This window comes from Marmota marmota, unplaced genomic scaffold, assembly GCF_001458135.2.
Source record: "Marmota marmota marmota unplaced genomic scaffold, marMar, whole genome shotgun sequence".
Classification (NCBI taxonomy): domain Eukaryota; kingdom Metazoa; phylum Chordata; class Mammalia; order Rodentia; family Sciuridae; genus Marmota; species Marmota marmota.
Window position 1 is genome coordinate 10,282,686 of NW_026000170.1, and position 19,852 is coordinate 10,302,537.

The window sequence follows — 19,852 nt, forward strand, 5'->3', positions numbered from 1 at the left end:
GATCATGGTGCATGATCTTTTTGATATGTTTTTGTATCCAATTTGCCAGAATTTTATTGAGGATTTTTGCATCTATATTCATTAGAGAAATTGGTCTGAAGTTTTCTTTCTTTGAGGTGTCTTTGTCTGGATTTGGAATCAGGGTGATATTGGCCTCATAGAATGAATTTGGAAGTACTCCCTCTTTTTCTATTTCCTGAAATATAATGAAGATTATTGGTATTAATTCTTCTTTAAAGGTCTTGTGAAACTCGGCTGTATATCCATCCAGTCCTGGGATTTTCTTGGTTGGTAGTCTTTTGATGGCTTCTTCTATTTCCTCACTTGATATTGGTCTGTTTAAGTTGTGTATATCTTTCTGACCCAATCTGGACAGAGCATATGAATTTATTGATGGCTTCACTATCTTCTATTTTATTAGAGTATAAGGTTTCAAAATAATTTCTAATTATCTTCTGTATTTCTGTAGTGTCTGTTGTGATATTGCCTTTTTTATCCCATATGCTAGTAATTTGGGTTCTCTCTCTTCTCTTCATTAGCATGGCTAAGGGTCTGTCGATCTTATTTATTTTTTCAAAGAACCAACTTTAAGTTTTGTCAATTTTTTCAATTGTTTCTTTTGTTTCAATTTCATTGATTTCAGCTCTGATTTTAATTATTTCTTGCCTCTGCATTTGCTGCTGATTTGTTCTTCTTTTTCTAGGGCTTTGAGATGTAGTGTGAGGTCATTTATTTGTTGGCTTTTTCTTCTTTTAAGGAATGAACTCCATGCAATGAGTTTTCCTCTTACTACTGCTTTCATAGTGTCCCAGAGATTTCAGTATGTTGTGTCTGTGTTTTCATTTACCTCTAAGAATTTTTTAATTTCCTCCTTGATGTCTTCTGTAATGCTTTGTTCAATCAGTAGCATATTGTTCATTCTCCATGTGATGTAGGAATTTTTCTTCCTTTTTATCATTGATTTCCAATTTCATTCCATTATGATCAGATAAAATGCATGGTAGTATCTCTACTCCTTGGTATTTGCTAAGAGTTGCCCTGTTGCATAATATATGGTCTATTTTTAAGAAAGATCCATGTGCTGCTGAGAAAAAAGTGTATCTGCTTGATGGTGGGTGGTATATTCTATATATGTCAATTAAGTCTAAGTTATTAATTGTGTTATTGAGTTCTATAGTTTCTTTATTCAACTTTTGTTTGGAAGATCTGTCCAGTGGTGAGAGAGGGGTGTTAAAATCACTCATGATTATTGTGTTGTGGTCTATTTGACTCTTGAACTTGAGAAGAGTTTGTTTGATGAACATAGCTGCACCATTGTTTGGGGCATATATATTAATGATTGTTATGTCTTGGTGGTGTATGGTTCCCTTGAGCAGTATGTAGTGTCCTTTATCCCTTTTGATTAACTTTGGATTGAAGTCTATTTTATTTGATATGAGTATGGACACCCCTGCCTGCTTCCAAGGTCCATGTGAGTGGACCTTTCAACTTTTACCTTTCACCTTCAGTCCCTGTATGTCTTTTCCTATCAGATGAGTCTCCTATAGGAAGCATATTGTTGGATCATTTTTTTTCATCTGTCTACTAGCCTATGTCTTTTGATTGGTGAGTTTAAGCCATTAACATTTAGGGTCACTATTGAGATATGGTTTGTATTTCCAGCCATATTTGTTTATTTTTGTTATTTCAATCGATTTATTTTTCCTCTTTGATTAGTTTTTCCCACTGTTGATTTTCATTGTTGTTTTTCATTTCCTCTTCATGTAATGTTTTGCCAAGGATGTTTTGAAGCGCAAGTTTTCTAGATGCAAATTCTTTTTAACTTTTGTTTATCATGAAAGGTTTTTATTTCATCTTCAAACCTGAAGCTTAATTTTGCTGGATACAAGATTCTTGGTTGGAACACATTATCTTTCAGCATTTGAAATATGTTGTTCCAGGATCTTCTAGCTTTCAGATCTTTGTTGAAAGATCAGCCGTTAACCTCATAGGTTTACCCCTAAATGTAATCTGCTTCCTTTCTCTTGTGGCTTTTAAAATTCTCTCCTTGTTCTGTATGTTGGACATTTTCATTATAATGTGTCTTGGTGTGGGTCTCTGGTGGTTTTGTACATTCGGCATCCTGTAGGCTTCTAGGATTTGGATTTCTGTTTCATTCTTCATGTCTAGAAAGTTTTCTAAAATTATTTCATTGAACAGATTGCTCATTCCTTTGGTTTGGACCTCTATACCTTCCTCTATCCCAATAACTCTTAAATTTGGTCGTTTTATGCTATCCCATATTTCTTGGATGTTCTGCTCATGATTTCTTATCAGTCTCTTTGTGCTGTCTACACTCTTTTCGAGATGATATACTTTGTCTTCGTTGAATGATGTTCTGTCTTCTAAGTGTTCTACTCTTCTGGTGATAGTCTCATTTGAGATTTTAATTTGGTTTATTATTTCCTTCATTTCCAGGATTTCTGTTTGGTTTTTTTGTATAACCTCTATCTCCCTGTAGAGTTGATCTTTTGCTTCTTGGACTTGTTTATGTAATTCATTGTCAAAGTGATCTTTCATTGTCTGCATTTGCTGTCTAATGTCTTCCTTGAGACTCCAGATCATCTGAACCATGTATATCCTGAAATCTTTATCTGACATTCTTTCTTCTATAGATGTTACCTCCTCTAATGTTGAATTGCCCTGCATTGTTTGTGGTCCTTTCTTTCCTTGTCTTTTCATGTTGCTCACGTTTCTTTCCAGCTCTGTATGACTTTTGTGTTTTTTTTTCCCCCTATAGATTTGTATTGCTCTCATATAGTTCCGAGATCTCTCCTTTGTGATGGGAGACAATGTAAACAGTTCCCAATATCAACTATACATCATATATGAGCTAGTTTCTGTTATTAATACATTTATAGTTAGTCTCTATGTTTAGAGATGTTGGATTCAATTATAATTTAAAATTTATTCATTAGTTTCATAAAATGCATAGTTTCTGGTGACGTATAGAGAACTGAGGGTCAGGCATAGGACATTATGTTAAGGGGGAAAGATGAGAGGGTATGGGGTTAATATATGTTAGCTACTTTGGAGGAGAACTCTAATGAAGGAAGTTATTAGCAGGAAAATAGACAGGAGGTATTTTACAGTAGTTAAGTATATGGGAGGACACTAAAAGCATAGAAACAAACACCTATTTGCATTTAGTAAATTATACGTAATAGAAATAATAACACTTGGGAGGTTGAGAAAGGAAGAGAATGAGGAAGAAAAGTAAAAAAAGAAGGAAAAAAGGGGGAGGAAAGAGATAGAGAGAAAGGAATGTAAAAAAGAGGAAAATAGAGAAGAAAAAGATAAAAAGAAAAAAGGAAAGAAGGGGGAAAATGCACTGTTAGAATTCTGTTTTCTTCTCTTCCAGTAGGTGGCGTTGTGCACTCCAGGTAGGGTCTCTGCCCTTAGGGTGGTGGAAGCAATCTGTGTGAAGCAGCTCTCTCTCACCTGCTGGGTGCCTCTCCAATCCTGGTCTCTTTGGGTAGCTTCCAATCTCTATCCCCCTCCCCTCTCCTGCCCACCAGGCCCCAATTGATGGGTCTCTTGTCCACAGCCCTGGGTTCACTCGGGGTGGGTGGCCCCTGGCTGCCCCGTGCTTCTGATCAACTGAGCACTATCTCTGTGTTGGGTAGTCACCAAGTCATCACAGCTGTGGAGAGGGGGAGTTGGAAACCGGCAACCTGTTCTGTCATATTCCCAAGGAGAGCTGGTGAGAAAGGTTTTGAGTTATCACAGCTGCGTAGGGGGGGGGCTGCAAATCACACACCTGTTCAGATGCCCATCGTGCTGTCAGCTACACCCGCCAAAAGTTGATGAGGTAGATTTTCCAAGATGGCAAGCACCCGTTTCCACGGCAGGGTGTCCAGAGAGGTGGAGGGAACTGGGCTGTTCCTACCCTACGTCCAGAATTCGGTCCTTGGTCTGGTGCTCTGCAGTGTTGTAGGTCACAGTCTGGCCCACACCAGCCCTGAAGGATCAGTAACCCTGTGTCTCTGCGCTGCCAGAAATCCTCGGTGCTCAAAGTCCGCCCGTCTTTCGGGGGGGTTCCATCGCCGCGCTGCTGGCCAGCATCCGTGGCAAAGAGCAACTCTGGTTTCCCCACGTCCTGGGCTGGGCTTGCAACAAACTGCTGTTTAAAATCCTGACACATGCTCCATGAAGCTTAAATTCATGAATGGGAGCCCCTGTGAGGGAAAACGTCCTACCACTCACTGGGAGTCACTCCAGTATGAGTGTTGGGTAGTCACCAAGTCATCACAGCTGTGGAGAGGGGGAGTTGGAAACTTCACCATCTTGGAACCCAAACATTTTTTCTTCATTCTTCTTTAAGACTGAGTAATATTCCATTATGTTTATATACCACAATTTCTTTATCTACTTATCTGTGGAAGGGCATCTAGGTTGGTTCCATAGTTCAGCTATTGTGAATTGAACTATGAACATTGATATGAATGCATCACTGTAATATGCTAACTTTTAAGTCCACTCATAGTGGATTAAAGTTTTAAATGTAAGACCTGAAACTGTCAAACTCAAAGTAGAAAACAGGGAAAAAGCTTCAAGGCATGGGCCTTGGCCTTTATTTGTTGGACACAATAACAAAAGCATAGGTAACGAGTGGGATGGCATCAACAAACAGACAAAAGAGCTTTTTGTGGCAAAGGAAACACTTCAGAGTGAGAAGGCAACCTAGATAACAGGAAAAAAACATTTGCAAACTATATATCTTACAAGAACCTAGACCTAATCTTTAACCCAAATTCAATTACATTTCCAAGCAATATTGCAGTTTTTAAGATTCACCCTTAAAACAGAAAAAGGAGAGAAAAACTTTCTTGAAATAAGAGAAATTACTCTCATGAATGTCCTCAGTGAAATTTCATCTCCAGAGCTGTAGGAAGGGGAAATGACCCACTAGAGAAAACTCCATTAACCTCTATGTAGTGGTGGCATCTGATTAGGGTTGTGAGTGAAAATTCAAACCAGCTGGGCAAGACCTTCAGTGGCACCACTCTTTGTAAACAATTTAACAACTTAGGTGAGAATCAGGAGCTAAAATTTTCAAAAAATGTTTTTCTTTAATCATCCATTGGCCTGATTAAAATGCTTAGGTGTCCTGATTATCAATAAAAAAAAAAACTCTCCCTGAATATGAAGAGCATTACCTTTAACTACATCCAATTTTTAGATAGAACTGTCTTCCTTCGAGACATCATAGTAGTTAAGAGTATGGTCTCACTTTCCTTGAAGCAAATGTCTATTCAAGTTTCATTTTGCTACTTCATAACTGTTTGACTGTCATCAAGTAGCTTTACTCTCTTTCAGTTTCCTCAAATGTAAAATGGGAGTAAAGACAGTTTATACTTCACAGAAGTCTTATGGAAATTAAATGAGTTAATGCATTGTTTGGTCAAAGAACTATAAATTTTTAAAACTAGATGATTTTAGGAAATGTGTAATTTTAGTAGTAAAAATATGTGTATGCAAGCTAATGTTGAAAATTCACTATGACAATGACTTTTTTTTTAATTTGTAGAGATTAAATGCCCTGGCTACAGTAGTTCGAGGCAGTCTACCTAAATTGCACAGAAATATCATAACTGCATTGATCACTATTGATGTGCATGCAAGAGATATAGTCACTGAGCTTGTTAACACCAAGGTAAATGTTTCATTTAAAAGTAAGATCACATACTTCTTCCTGAAATTATTGTGTCTAATATATATTTCATCCATAATCATTTATGTAGGTAGACAAAGTTGAATCCTTTGACTGGCAGAGACAACTGCGCTATTATTGGGATGTAGACATAGACAATTGTGTGGCTAGAATGGCACTATCTCAGTACACTTATGGCTATGAATATTTGGGAGCATGCCCAAGATTGGTTATTACTCCTCTCACGGTGAGTGACTGATCACTTAGGTTAATATTGATACAAGTGCTTTTTTGTCAAAACAATGAGAAGTTTCATCTAACAATTTTAAAGGAATTTGCTGTGATACATCTTTGTAAAGCAGATATTTACATACTTTAATTATGTACATGGACCATTGAGTATACTTCAATTGTATAAAACCCTACATGGGAACCAGTGGCCCTCCTGTAGAAAGGAAATGACATAAATTTGTAGCTAAAGTCAATTCCCTTCAATGATGACAATTTATTAATTTCTTCAGGATCGCTGCTATCTTTGCCTCATGGGGGCTTTGCAGCTTGACCTAGGAGGTGCACCAGCTGGTCCTGCTGGCACTGGAAAAACAGAGACCACCAAAGACCTAGCAAAAGCTCTTGCCATCCAGTGTGTGGTCTTTAACTGTTCTGATGGTTTGGACTACAAGGTACATTTCCCTTATCTGAATTCTAACGTTAAGTGTTTTGTGTGGCTTTCAATATTTGCAACACAACATAACAAAACAAGGAAACAATGAGGTTATGTCAAATAACGGAAATGAAGCAGGGCAAAGAATGGTTAAAAGTGGAAAAAGAGAACAAGGAAGAAGAATCAATCTACATTCAGACTATTGCAGTATGTTATTTTGCTTGTAATATTTTAAGAAAATCTAGCCTTACATAGATATGTATTCTTTAAAGAGACAAATATTTTAATAATGCTTTAGGTAAATTGTCAATATTATTTGAAATTATATCAAAACTTGATGAAGAATGGTTTCTTAATGGTAATTTACAGTGTAAAAACTGAAACCATATCAGTGATGCTTTTCTACTCTGTACCCTGATGAGAGAAGAAGATTGGAAAAGGCAAATAACACCTTAGTGTTATTATAAGAACACCTGGATTTTGCAGACTGCTGAAAAAAACTTTTTGACTTACAGGAATACTTATTTGTTTTCACTTCTTCTGATAGTTGCTTTTAAAACATAAATTTATTTCTGTATTTGCAATACATTAGTGGTGAACATGATCTGCCAGTTCATTAAATAAGACTTTGTTCAGTTCAACCTGCCAACTTTCTGTTCCACTTTCACATTTCTTTTCACTTCCAAGGCTGATGAAATTTACATACTATTTTAAAACTATAGTTATGTTGTCTTTGTTTTGTCTAGGGGTTGAATATAAAAATGTAAACCCTTAGCACAGCACAATCAAGAATATAGTTCATCACGGAATTTAACAGAATATTAAACCCATAGAAAAGAGCCAACACACCATCATGAAACCTCTGCCATTCAAAGAAAGCATTCCAAGTATCAGGGCTAATAGATTTTTTTTTTCATTTCTATTCTACTCTCTCTGCTTCTTTTTAGAACAGTGTCTTTCTAACTTTAGTATGCATATGAATCCTCGGGCTTAACATCTCCTTCTCCCTGCCAACCAGAGTAACTGCTACATCATTACCACTGACAGCTTCAGGCAGGCTGTCCTTCAGCCTGATAGACAAGTATTATTAGGGTATGCATTATAGAATTGTTTCCGCTTTCCACACCTAATTCAGAGTGGTGTGGATTGATTTGTGTCTTCCTAAAAGATGTTCAAGGCCTAACACCTTGCATGTGTGAACATTACCTGATTTGGGGATAGAAATCTTCACAGAGGTAATCTAGTTAAAATGGGATCCTACTGGAACTGGATGAACTAGTGTCCTTATGAGAAGAGGCAAATGTGACAGTGGTCACACAGAGAGAGGAACACCATGTGAAGGTACACAGAGGCATAGATTAGAGTGATGCAGTGCAAGCCAAGGAATGCCAAAGATTACCTGCAAGTACTAGAATCTAGAGTCAAGGAAATGTCTTCCCTTGAGCTTTTGTAGTGAATGTGGCTTTGCCAATACTTTGGGTTCAAGTATGTAGCTCCCAGAACTGTAAAAGAATAGATTTCTGTAGCTTTCACCACCCAGTTTATGCAAATTGTCACAGCAGTCCTAGAAAACTAATATACAGCCCAAAATTCTTATTATTAAATGTTCCCCAAAATTTCCTAATGTAAACCCAAATCCTGTAACTCCTCCCAAGGCTCCTTTACTAAGACAACCCACAGTTCCCTCATGGTTTCCAAGGTTCCCCATAATGTGTGATCTCACTTGTTGAAATAAATAATATGCCCAATTGTGTTTGACTATAGGTGTGTTTCTGGCTTTCACTTATAAGCACTGAGTCCTTTACATGGGAAGAGAAGAATTAGAAACTGCCTGACTTGCAAAAGTGTTTATTTCCCAGTCAGTCAGTGGAAATGTTCCTTTGTTCAAAATTAGTATTTGGAATTTTTCCTTTGCTTGACAGGCTGGAGGTTTTCACATTCTGGGGAAGTATACCAGAATTAAGATTTAGTATGAATGAGAGCATGGAAGCTACTAGGACCTATTGGGTCTTTGTACATGTGGCACTTGACTTAGTGAATACAGCCATAAGGAGGCTAAATTTCAAAACCTCGCTTTCCTCCTCTCCTAGGCACAAACTACACAAACAGGAGTGAAGGAAAGAGGATCTTTTGTGGAGGACATATAGAAATGAAGAACCAGTGTGACCACCGCCATGTTCTCAAGAGATAAATTATAGCAAAGAGTCTATATCAAAGATAAAGATCTAGAATTTTCTTTTTTACTTCCTTTAAAACTGTCCATTCACAAATATTCCTTGAGAAATCTTTATGTACTCCAGGAAGTAAGCATAATCTCACATACAAAGACCATTGCCCTGGAGTGGCCTCCCACTCTTATAGAAGAGTTCTTCAATTTTGTTGTCTAGAATACCAACTTGATCATTAGTACTATCCATTCTACCATTCCGTGCACCCATTTAATTCTCCATTTAATTTTTTATCATGGCTGTAGTATTATTAATATTCAAGAACTATTTCTAATCTTTGACAAATTTATTTTTAGAGCATATGATTTTATGCTTTAAAGTACAGTTTCCTCTCAGATCTCAAGGATGCCATGTGAGTTTTCAATATTCTGTTCTGTTCCATAAATTATCTCCATTTTTACCAGCATTGCTCATTCAGTTCATCCTTTTCATTCCTTCTTTTTCTTGATATTGATTTCTCTCAATTGTCTGTTGCTCTTCACTTTTCAGTTCAGAAGTATGGATTGGACTAGTGTGGGTAGCTTGTTTACTCAAAATGTCCTTCTCTGAATGAAGGAGCTATTGTGAGTATTGTAGAAGTATAGGATGTGTGGACAGCATGCTTCCCCAGTTTATGCAAATTGTCACAGCAGTCCTATGGAGAAGCCAAATATCAGGAAGCCCCTATTAAGTGTCAAATAAAAATTTTTCTTTCAAAGAGGTATATTTCAATGGAGTTTACCCTTGGATGGAGCTGTCTTTTCTTTATTATCTTTGAATTTCAATAACTAAAATAGAAATTTGAATTTATCTTTCTTTCCTGTCTCTTCTTCCTTTATCTCTCTAGCTAATGTCTTCTCCCAATAACTCCCCAAAGCAGATCTCTTTTCTAGAGAAGGCAGTACTTGAGTTTTAGCTTGGTAAAAGAAAGTCAGTACTGAAATCTCAAGAGTCCTGTTACAGAGAGATAAAGGACCCAAAAACCTGATTTTTCCAAGTGCTGATCTTTGGCTGATTTCCAAAGATTGCCCTAAAGCCTGTTCCTGATTTCCTTACATGTACTGATGTTGGGTTTGGAGTTTCTTGTAGGTACCACTAAAGGGCAGTTCTCCTCCCTCTCTGCCTTGGGTCTGCAATTTTCCCTTCTCAATTAGGCAATCTGTTTCCATGTATTTTCCATCTTCCAATAATTTTTTCAAAACTCTCTTCATACTACCAGTTTCCCTTTCTGTTATGTTTCTGTCAAACCTAATACAAGTATAGACACAGAAATGTAGAGAGATACACACATATCCACCTGTCTTTCTACAATTTATGAGAATTAGAATAAGGTGAGGTAATGCATGCTCAGTTGAACACCTAAGAGACAGAAAACCCATTAGCTCTGTTTTTAAAGAGATGGATAGTGCAACATGTATCAATCCAAAATTCAAGTCTCCAAAGAAATTGTACACTTTAGATAGCAGCAGTACATACTCATTTTCTTCTGTCATGAGGATTCTGCTATAGAAAAAAGCAAGAACCTGTACTTTAACCTGTGCAGTTATGCCTTCTGCTCAGTAGTAGTCATGTGCTGTCAACCACTAGAGTGCCTTTGAAAAATAACAAAAGCTTACATTAATAAAATTTTCTAAGGGTTTTTTTAAGTCGTTAAATTTGTGTCTTCCATGTCTTAGAGTCTTGAGAACCTGTCAAGTATTTGTGGAGATGAGTAGGATTATTTTAAAAAAGAAAGAAAATTGGTCAGATTATTTTGTTATTTAAAAGTAAAAATTAGATTCAAAGCTTGGAGAGAGGCAAAAAGATTTCTTGTAGAAAACTTCTTACATCTGACAGTCCACTATTTACTTAAAACCATTGCTTATTTGTAGATAACACCTCTTCTGTTTAATACTTCAGCTCAAAATTTAGCTTTTGAAGGAATTAAACTGTGTAATTCAAAGGTGAATGACTTTATTTTGATTTCAGATGATGGGGCGCTTCTTTAGTGGTTTGGCCCAGTCAGGAGCCTGGTGCTGCTTCGATGAATTTAATCGAATAGACATAGAAGTTTTGTCAGTGATTGCACAGCAACTCATCACCATTAGGAATGCCAAAGCCGCAAAAGTAAGGATTGGTCAATTCTCTATCTTAAGTTAGTAGCTAACACACAGCTTGTTGTATTTGAGGAAAGAAAATTCTAGATTTAGCCTATCTAGTTCATATTTCTGGTTTAATTGATGAATGCTACAGCAACAGGACTTAATTGGATGAATTAATTCTGCATCCAAGCAACACAGAGAAAAATCAGTGCTGTGACGATACAGAGACTATGAGATTCAGTTCCAAAGTAGTCTCATGCTGTCAACCTCCTAGAGTGCCTTTGAAAAATAACAAAAGCTTACATAAATAAAATTTTCTAGGGTTTTTTTTTAAAGTCTTCAGATTTGTGTCTTCCATGTCTTAGAGTCTTTAAGAACCTGTGAAGCTCTTCCTCACATATTCACACCCTGTTCCTCTGCTCTCCACTTCCTTTTTCTCTCCTTTCACTTCCTTTTTTGCGGGGAGGGGCATACTGGGGATTGAATTCAGGGGCACTCAACCACCGAGCCACATCTCCAGCCCTATTTTGTATTTTCAATTTAGAGACAGGGTCTAGCTGAGTTGCTTAGCACTTTGCTTTTTGCCAAGGCTGGCTTTGAACTCAAGATCCTCCTGCCTCAACCTACCAAGCCGGTGGGATTACAGGCATGTACCACTAAGCCGGCTCCCTGCCCTTCTTGTTTCTGTTTCTCTAAGATTGCCTCTTATGAACTTCACTGTCTTCATTATAGCCCCCAGGCTTAGCTTACTGCTGGTGGAAAAAATGGGTAGAAATCCTAGGAAATCCAAGAGGACCTTGGCTCTCCAGAGCTCACTGGACTAGAAAATCTAAGGAGTATAGGGTCAAATGAATGTTTGTAGTAGTCTTGTTATTTAAAGTTTGTTTCAGCCAATATGAATATGTTTTGAAGAAGGGGATATTGTAATGGAAGCTGATTGCAATGAAAGATGAGACCAAGACTCCTAATGCTCTGTATTGACCTTCTGAGCTTTAGTCACTGAAAGGCAGCAGTGACGCACAGCCCATACAAACCAAAATCCCTCCAAGCCCCTCAAGGGTCCCCCACTATTCCCTAGGCCCCTGTCAATAAAGCCTCAGATGTCCTCAAGCTCTATAAGTAAGGTTTTACCTGACAGAGCAGGGGACATTTCAACTCCCCCTCTGGAACAGGAACCACTCATATCAAAAGGGGCCCTGATAAAGAGTTGTTAAGTTTTTGGTTATTGTCTCTATAAAGAAACAAATTATAGAACAAATAAGAAGAAAAGAAATGAGGAATTAGACTTTAATAACTGATAAAAAGTCATTGTGGTATACTTTACATTTATCTCATCTTTACACCAAACTTTTGTGTAGTATATGGTACTTTCTCAAAGTTATAGGTAAGAAGGATTAAAAGTTAAAAAATATTTAGTAGACATCATAATACTAAGATACACACCTAAATCTATGTGACCCTGAAGTCTGAACTCCTTCATCTACCCACCCTCCTCCTTGCGACATACTCTGGGGATGTCTATATTAAAGACAAGGACTTTCAGATATAACTAGTAAATCATTATCATCCTGCTGAATAGCTGAAAACAAAGCTGGAGGAGGATGGGGAGCAAAGACCAGAGAAAATAGAAGCACTGCCAGCTCAAGAGCTACCATGTGAGGGTTAGGGAAAGTAGGAGGACTCTGAGATTAACCAACCTTATCCTCAATTTCTAGTGGCCAGATGAAATACTTGGAGTGGGGTGCATCCCCTGGTATAGAAGAAATAAAGCACAGAGATGGAGGATTTGAACAGCACATTTAGTCTTTTAACATCAGGAGAATTGGCCTCATCTAGCAACGACACATTGCCCTAGCTCTGCCCTGGTCTTTCCCTTATTCCTCGTGTTTGTTATAGCACCTTCATACAGTGGCCCAACTAGAAACCCTGAATTTGCCTCTGTCTGTTATCAACCCAGAATCTAAAATGTCACCAAATTATATTAATTATACCTACTAGGTGCCTCTCATCCCCACTTAACACCTCTCAAATTCTGGCTTTCATCTTCTTGCTAGTGACAGTTCTTTAATAGCCTCCCTGTCTGTAGTTTGTCCAACCTCTCCACTACCATCTTTGTTCCTATCACTCTGCTTACAAGAATCCTCTGTTTCCCCTCAACCAGGGGACTAAAACTAAATTCTTCAGTTTAGTGTGCAAGACTCTAAATGCCCAGGCCCCAACCTAGCTATACTTTTACTTTGTAGCAAAGTAGATTGCTGGTCATTCCTGGAACATGCAGGGCTCTTTCTTCCTCCTGCTCATTTTGCCAGGAAAGGCTGCTCCTGCTTATGTAGCTGAAATGTCCTTCTTAATTGTTCAGGTCTCAAGCAAACTGCCTCTCCCAAGGGAGGCTTTGCTCATACCTCCACTATAATATTTTTAGCACCATGTTGTCATACTGTCTAAGTCTGAGGGCACACAACAAACCTAGAGCTTCTCAAGAGTCAAGTTTCCTTCAGCTCTGTGCCTCCATGGCTAACTTAGAGCCTCATCCACAATAAGTGCTTAACAAGCCTCTGCTGTTGAATGAAAGTGAAAAGGCACCAAAGATTAAGAATAGATTAGAATTTCTTGGAAAAAACCAGAAAGTGGGAGTGGAGAACGTTTAGTGACAGTTGAACTGAAGAGTCTAAGCAAAAGATATTGAGGCCTAGAAGATTTCAGGATTGGACCAGGAAAGAAGAGAAATATTGGTCAAGGAAGGGGCAGGGAAGCAGAGAATATGAAACACTGAACCCAGAGATTGGAAGTAGGTAGAATAGAATCAGTAGAGAAATGCTCCCTGTTGTCCCAACAACAGGATTCAGTAGTCTTTGCTTGAATGTTTCATGCTCAGTTATTATGTGAGAATTTACAAATGCCCGGAGAAGGGTTAATTTATACTTTCTTTTTAAATAGCTCTCTAGATTCATGTTTGAGGGAAGAGAAATAAAGTTGGTTATGACTTGTGCAGCCTTCATCACAATGAATCCTGGATATGCTGGCAGAACCGAGTTGCCAGATAATTTGAAGGCTCTATTTAGACCAATGGCAATGATGGTTCCAAATTATGCTTTGATTGCAGAGGTAAGCTTTCTATTTTTTTTATTATTAAGAAGCAAAATTTTCAACGTGATTTCTTTTATTGTAGATATGATTGTTATCACATAGAATGTTTATTCTGCATGTTTGGTTTTGGTAGTTGTTTTTTGCTGCAATTATAGTAGGCCCTTAAAACTGGAATAAATCCATGAGTTTCATTAACCAGTTCATTTGTGGTTTTATCAGTTCATCTCTAGGAATTAAAATGTAAGTATTGGTTCTTGAAATACTATATTATTCTCACTTCCCTTTATGCATTTTTTGTTGTTGTTAGAATCAAGGAATGCTGAGTAGAAACTATATTAATCAATATGATGGAAGGATTGGTTTGTCAGTCTATAATAATTAGTAAGAAAACAGTAATCACTAATAAATTAATTGTGATATTGTTTGTTCTACCTTTATCTAACAAGACATATTTTATTTCTAATTTCAATGGTATTTATTCCTTAATACTAGCTAAGAATAAATGTTCTTAAGTATCATATTTATTTTTCAAGGAACTTGGATTAAGGTACGGTCTGTATGCAATAAAGGGCACAGGCTCACAAGGGTAAAACTCAGTGAATTCTTACACATGTATTCATCTGTCTGACCACCAAGACCAAAATATTGTCAGACTCCAGGAGGCCCCTTATGTTCAGCACTGCTTTTCATAACGAGACACCACCCTTTTAAGAATGGAATTTCTTAGAAAACACAGATTATTCCTATAGCTAATAAATTCCTTTGATAACAGATAATTTTAAATATTCTCTATAAAGTTAAGGTAATTGATTAACATCAGAATAGACCATGCCAAGTCCTGTCATTGCAAGAATTACAGCTCAAAAGCTCAGTATCCTCAATAACTTTTGTAGGCATGGTGGGGTGGGGAAAGCAGTTAAGATGGGTGTTGGCTTCACTATGATTCTCTCTGTGGACATGGATGATTATTTCTTGCTCATTGTCCCACCTGGTAGAAACTAAACTGGGTTTAAAGCCCAGTGCAATATATTTTTTTTCATCTCATATTTTGTACTATTGCTGTTAGTCAGTATTGAGGGGGCAAATTTAAAAATCTCATCTTCTGAATGTTACTCCTCTTGTTACAGATTGAGAATAGTCAGAGTCTGTCATCAATAAACATTTTTATCACCTGTGTGCAAAACACTGCAAATCAGTAATTAAAAGCAGTAAACAAAACAGACCTTTTAAGACATCTATTCATCCTTCAAATTCTGCAGTGGTTAGGGCAGATTATGGGTAAAAGGAAGGGTCCATTTCTACCTCCACTGTCAAAGATGTCAGGCTTTATTCAACTAATTTAACCAAGGATGCAGAAATTTTTCAGGAGCAAGGTAGTCTTATAGGGAGAAGCTACAAATCTTTATGTAGCTTCCCTTGATTCCCAGGGAACCTAAAGAGAGCAAGTGGCCATCACTGGTACTCTCCACCAAGGTGGCCTTTTTGTCAGATTAGAGAAGTCCAATTCTTGATTTTGTACTCAGGAGTTACGCTACCATCCAACCTCTATTTGTACATTTCCAAAAATTGAACTCTGCTATTCCTTGAACTAAAAGTCACCAAGCCCACATCTTCATTTATACAGAGAAAGAAAATCAATTTCCTGCTATTACCTATAATATTCTACCTGACCCCTTATTGTGGCCCTGAAAATTCTTTTCCCTTCACTCTTCACATGTCTTTATTAAATAATATAAAAACATTAAAAGGCATGAAGTCAAGAAGTTGATTTTTAATATATTGGTATCATACTAATATATTGTCATCAATACAATATAAGAAGTATTGTGTTAAATTTTTCTGTTCTAGGTAATCCTATATTCTGAAGGATTTGAATCCAGTAAAACATTAGCAAGAAAAATGACCCAGATGTATAAGCTTTGCAGTGAACAGCTCTCTCAGCAGGATCACTATGATTTTGGCATGAGAGCTGTGAAGTCTGTATTGGTCATGGCTGGGTAAGAAACCAAATTAATTGAGAGTGAAACTTCCAAACTCTGTAATCAAATGCATTAAGTGGGTCACTTACAGGAGGCTCTTACAGCAACACTTAATCCATAGCAAGTGACTAATAAATGTTACTGGCTGCTTGTGCAGCATTCTTCCTGTGACTCTCCCATGATATGTGACAGATCTTCACTGAGTGCCAATATGGTTGCTCTCCTGAATCCAACTAGGCTTCAGCTTGCCGCAGTCTGGCTGGGCACATAATCACGAGCCACCACACAGCTTGTAGATTCAAACAGCAACTCTTTATTCCCAAACTCACACCAGCCGTCTACAATCACGTTCTGGGGAAATCCACGTTCTCTGCCCAAATCCACGTTCTCTGCCCAAATCCACCTCCACTGGGCATCTGTCTCCCAAAAAATACTGTCTGAATCCCGTGAGAACTCAAGGGGAACTCAGGCAGCGGATACGCCCTATTCCCAGCAGGAATAATCTTAAACCTTAAACCTGGAACCTAAACCGGGAACGCCCTAATCCGCCTTGGTCCTTGAGCAAGGTCACCTACATTCAATGTCACTGCAACATGGGGTACACTGGCAAGGAAATTGTCATACCCACTTGGCTAATGGCTCCCAGCATCAGCTAAGTTTCATTTTCCCTAAAGTCATAGCATATATTGGGTTTTAGTGTACAAAAGCCTTTGATATCATCAGACAGGATGACAAGACTTAAAAAGCACATAGTTTGATATGCATATATGCTAAGGTGATTTATACGTGTTGCCTTAAAAATCCCCAAGAGTTGAAAGAAATTTTGTCATCCTATTTTCAGTTCAGGTTTATGCCATACATTCTATCTCTGTTTTTGCAGTGCAATCCAAGATTGGACTACATTCTAGTTTCTAGCAAGGCAAGAAAATGAGGAATTTTCAAACCCTAAGTTTTCTCTTTATAACTACCTGAAATGACAATATCTGGAATCCCCAGGCTCAGAACGTCCAGGGCCCCTGTTGTGTGTGATTCTGTAGCTTTGCACAAATCTCTTTTGCCCTTTCTAGACTCCATTCTTTCTTTTATCCTCCTAGATTCAGTACATATCCTCTTTACAGGATTGCCAATAAGGGACTAGGGAACTAAGAGTTCAAATACACTGAACAAAAAGTTCAATGGACAAAACTGACAAATATTCAGTCATCTATACAATGTGGTAAGGGCAAAATTGGGCTGTGCCAGTGGTTCACAAGAGTGTGAGATGGAAGATAGAAGACTTTCTAGAGAATAGAGTAAGTGGGATAGGTTTTGAAAGGTAAGTTCGAGTGGGCAAAAGAGCAAAGCAGGGCATTCTGGGCATTCAGGGAAAAAAAGTAACAAGATGAGAGTCAAGGTGATGCATTCAAGGAACTATAAGCTAAAGTTTGATAAAAGTCTGGGTTAATGGGGAAGGGCATTTGAGAAGATGTTCTTCTCATTCTCCTCAAGACTATGTATCCAGTGCAGGGCTTAACATGTGATGTAATAGAGATGGATACATTTTGGAAATAGAATGGGAATCATCCTGCAGCTTTCTACAAGCAGAAGCCCTGGCCCATAATTCCGGAAAATCACATTCCATCTCATGTTTTTGGAACATAGTCTGAAATATTTCCTTGAATTTAGGTCTTTAAAAAGAGAGAACCCAGACCTAAGCGAAGATGTGGTTTTGATAAGAGCTTTACGAGACTCCAACTTGCCAAAATTTCTAACAGATGATGCTATTCTGTTCAGGTAAGTTTCTAGACGTCACAGAATAAAGCATAGCTACCATATAGAGAAAAAGAATGGTCTTGTTTTCATTATTTCTACCAAATTAATAATTTCTCATCTTTTCTGAAGATATTTATAATACTAATTAAGAAATACTAGTTTACAATAAAGATACTCAACTTTTAGCATTATTCAGATCACTTTTTTTTCTCAAAATATTGATCACCAAGCTGTGTGCAAATTAGCTTTTGGTAAAATACCTTATCTAAGAGAAATTTCTAGCCTAAAAAAATCAGGCTTGGTCTTAACATAAATGTTATTGCTCCTATCCATTTTTTTATTATTTAATTTTATGTTTCTCCAAACAAAATAGTTTTGCAAATTAGTCTCATTGAAAACAATTACCTGCCTTTTGCCAACTACTACTTCTAAATACAATCATTTTTCAACAATTTTATTTTGTTATTCCCCTTCATACATCTCAGTACCATGCTTATGTTGCTTCTTGATTTTTCAGTTTTAGATATTAAGTAATTAAAGTGAAATGAGGATATGCAATGCACTTTTTTCCTTTCTACTCATCCTCTGTATGGCTAGATTATACTATGACTTGAGCTAAATAGCCAGTATTTTACAGAATTTTTTTAACTATATACATATTACCCACTGCTGAACTATGTTTTCTTTTCTATTAATTTATTCAGTTTTTCTGTAGTTATTCATTGTCTTGGTTTATTAGTTTTTATATGTGTGTGTATAATTAGAAATACATACACATTTGCCTAGGGGATATTCCCAGAAACAAGTTCCCTGGGTTTGCACATTTTTAATTTTAATAGATTTTATCAAATTGTCCTCCAGAGACATTTTATAATAATGTGTCTTAGAGTGGATCTGTTTCATAATAATGTGTCATAATTATGTGTCTTGGAGTGGATCTGTTGTGGTTTTGTATATTTAGAGTCCTATATGCCTCCCATATTTGATTTTCCATTTCATTCTTAAAGTTTGGAAATTTTCTGATATTATGTCATTGAAAAGATTTTGCATTCCTTTAGTTTATATATCAGAGCCTTCATCTATCCCAGGGAATCTTAGATTTGGCCTTTTAATGTTATCCTAGATTTCTTGAATATTCTGTTCATAATATCAACATCTTTTCTCTATGACCTACTTCATTTTAAAGAATAGTTTGTCTTCAAGGCCTGAAAATGTATATTCAAAGTGGTCTAATTTATTGCTGATGGTTTCCTTTGAATTTTTAATTTGGTTTATTAATTCCTTCAAGATTTTCTGTTTGGGAAGATGGCGGCGAAGGGAGTGCATCAGCCCCGTGTACCGCGTCACTGTGCGGGAGAATGACGAGTTAGAACGGCTAAAAGCTATCTTGTTAGGAATTTCACGCAAAATTGGGGTGCTCCAAAACCTAGAGGAAGGATTTCCATCGCACGAGGATCAGCTACGTGGGCTCAAACGCGAGAGATTTGTCCACACGGAGGGTCACGCTGCTTATTCAGGAAATCGCCCTGCGGCTAGAGTCTGCGGCGCGCGCTGGGAAACGACGAGATAGCAACGCAAAGAAACAGCGCTGCGGATTCTGCGGGCTTATGCCAGCTGTGCAATCACCGTGCTCGGGGCTGAATTCTGGGTTTGAGACGGGGGAAAGAAGCGGTCCAATTCGGTTATCCACACGGGTCAGACCACAGAGGAAGCCAGCAGCCACCATCTTGGAGAGCTCACATCACCATCCCTGTTTTCAACTGATCGCAGCTCATTCAGCCATAGAACAGGTAATTTCAGGCTGCCATTCGCCTGCGTCTCGCAGACAAATTACTCAGGCTCAGTGCTAAAGAACCTGCGGAAACTGCTTCTTGGAGCCTGCTCCTATCAGAACATACACCAAGCCCGGAGCGGCGAATTCCGGCTCCCAGAACTGCTCTGGCCCAGGGCTAAAGAACCCGCAGAAACTGCTTCTCGGTCTGGATCCTGCTGAATACTGTGGAGGTAAATACCAACCGAGCCTTCATAGGCAGTGGCAACAGGATTGAGACGGGGCTTGTGAGGGCCGGTCAGGATTCACCCGTTGCTTTGGTCACCCGGCAAAGGGAACGAGGTGCTGCCATTCGCATGGGATACCAACATGGCAGAGATCTGATGTCATCAGAAAGCGGCGGTGGAGAGAACTTCATCGATACCAGCGGCGACAGAAACAGTTGGTCTCCTGGTAAAGAAAGTGAGTCACAAACACCCGAGTCTCTCTCACTTTGTCATCAAGCCAGAGGGACAGAGCAGAGCCGCCGCCCGCGCCCGGAACAGGCCCAGCGGCCCGCCGGCGCGGTAGTCACGTCACCCCAAGTTGGAGTAGGGGGCCAGAGCAGAGCCAGCACCCC

At 38.2% G+C, this 19,852-nt stretch overlaps 1 protein-coding gene across 21 annotated transcripts in view; it reads left to right on the forward strand.

Annotated features, from left to right (window-relative positions):
- Dnah6 (dynein axonemal heavy chain 6) overlaps positions 1-19,852 on the forward strand; it is a 284,182-nt gene that overhangs the window by 105,792 nt on the left and 158,538 nt on the right. For 20 of the 21 annotated variants that reach the window (XR_007342085.1, XR_007342086.1, XR_007342087.1 and 17 more), the window contains 7 exons: positions 5,570-5,695; positions 5,784-5,939; positions 6,214-6,375; positions 10,532-10,669; positions 13,582-13,749; positions 15,580-15,728; positions 17,376-17,483. Coding sequence is in view for 18 of the 21 variants with exons in the window: in XM_015499875.2 (XP_015355361.1) it covers positions 5,570-5,695; positions 5,784-5,939; positions 6,214-6,375; positions 10,532-10,669; positions 13,582-13,749; positions 15,580-15,728; positions 17,376-17,483 (1,007 nt within the window). In the remaining 3 variants the exon portion in view is untranslated. The remainder of the gene's footprint in view (positions 1-5,569; positions 5,696-5,783; positions 5,940-6,213; positions 6,376-10,531; positions 10,670-13,581; positions 13,750-15,579; positions 15,729-17,375; positions 17,484-19,852) is intronic. The other variant, XM_048787440.1, reaches the window with a different exon arrangement.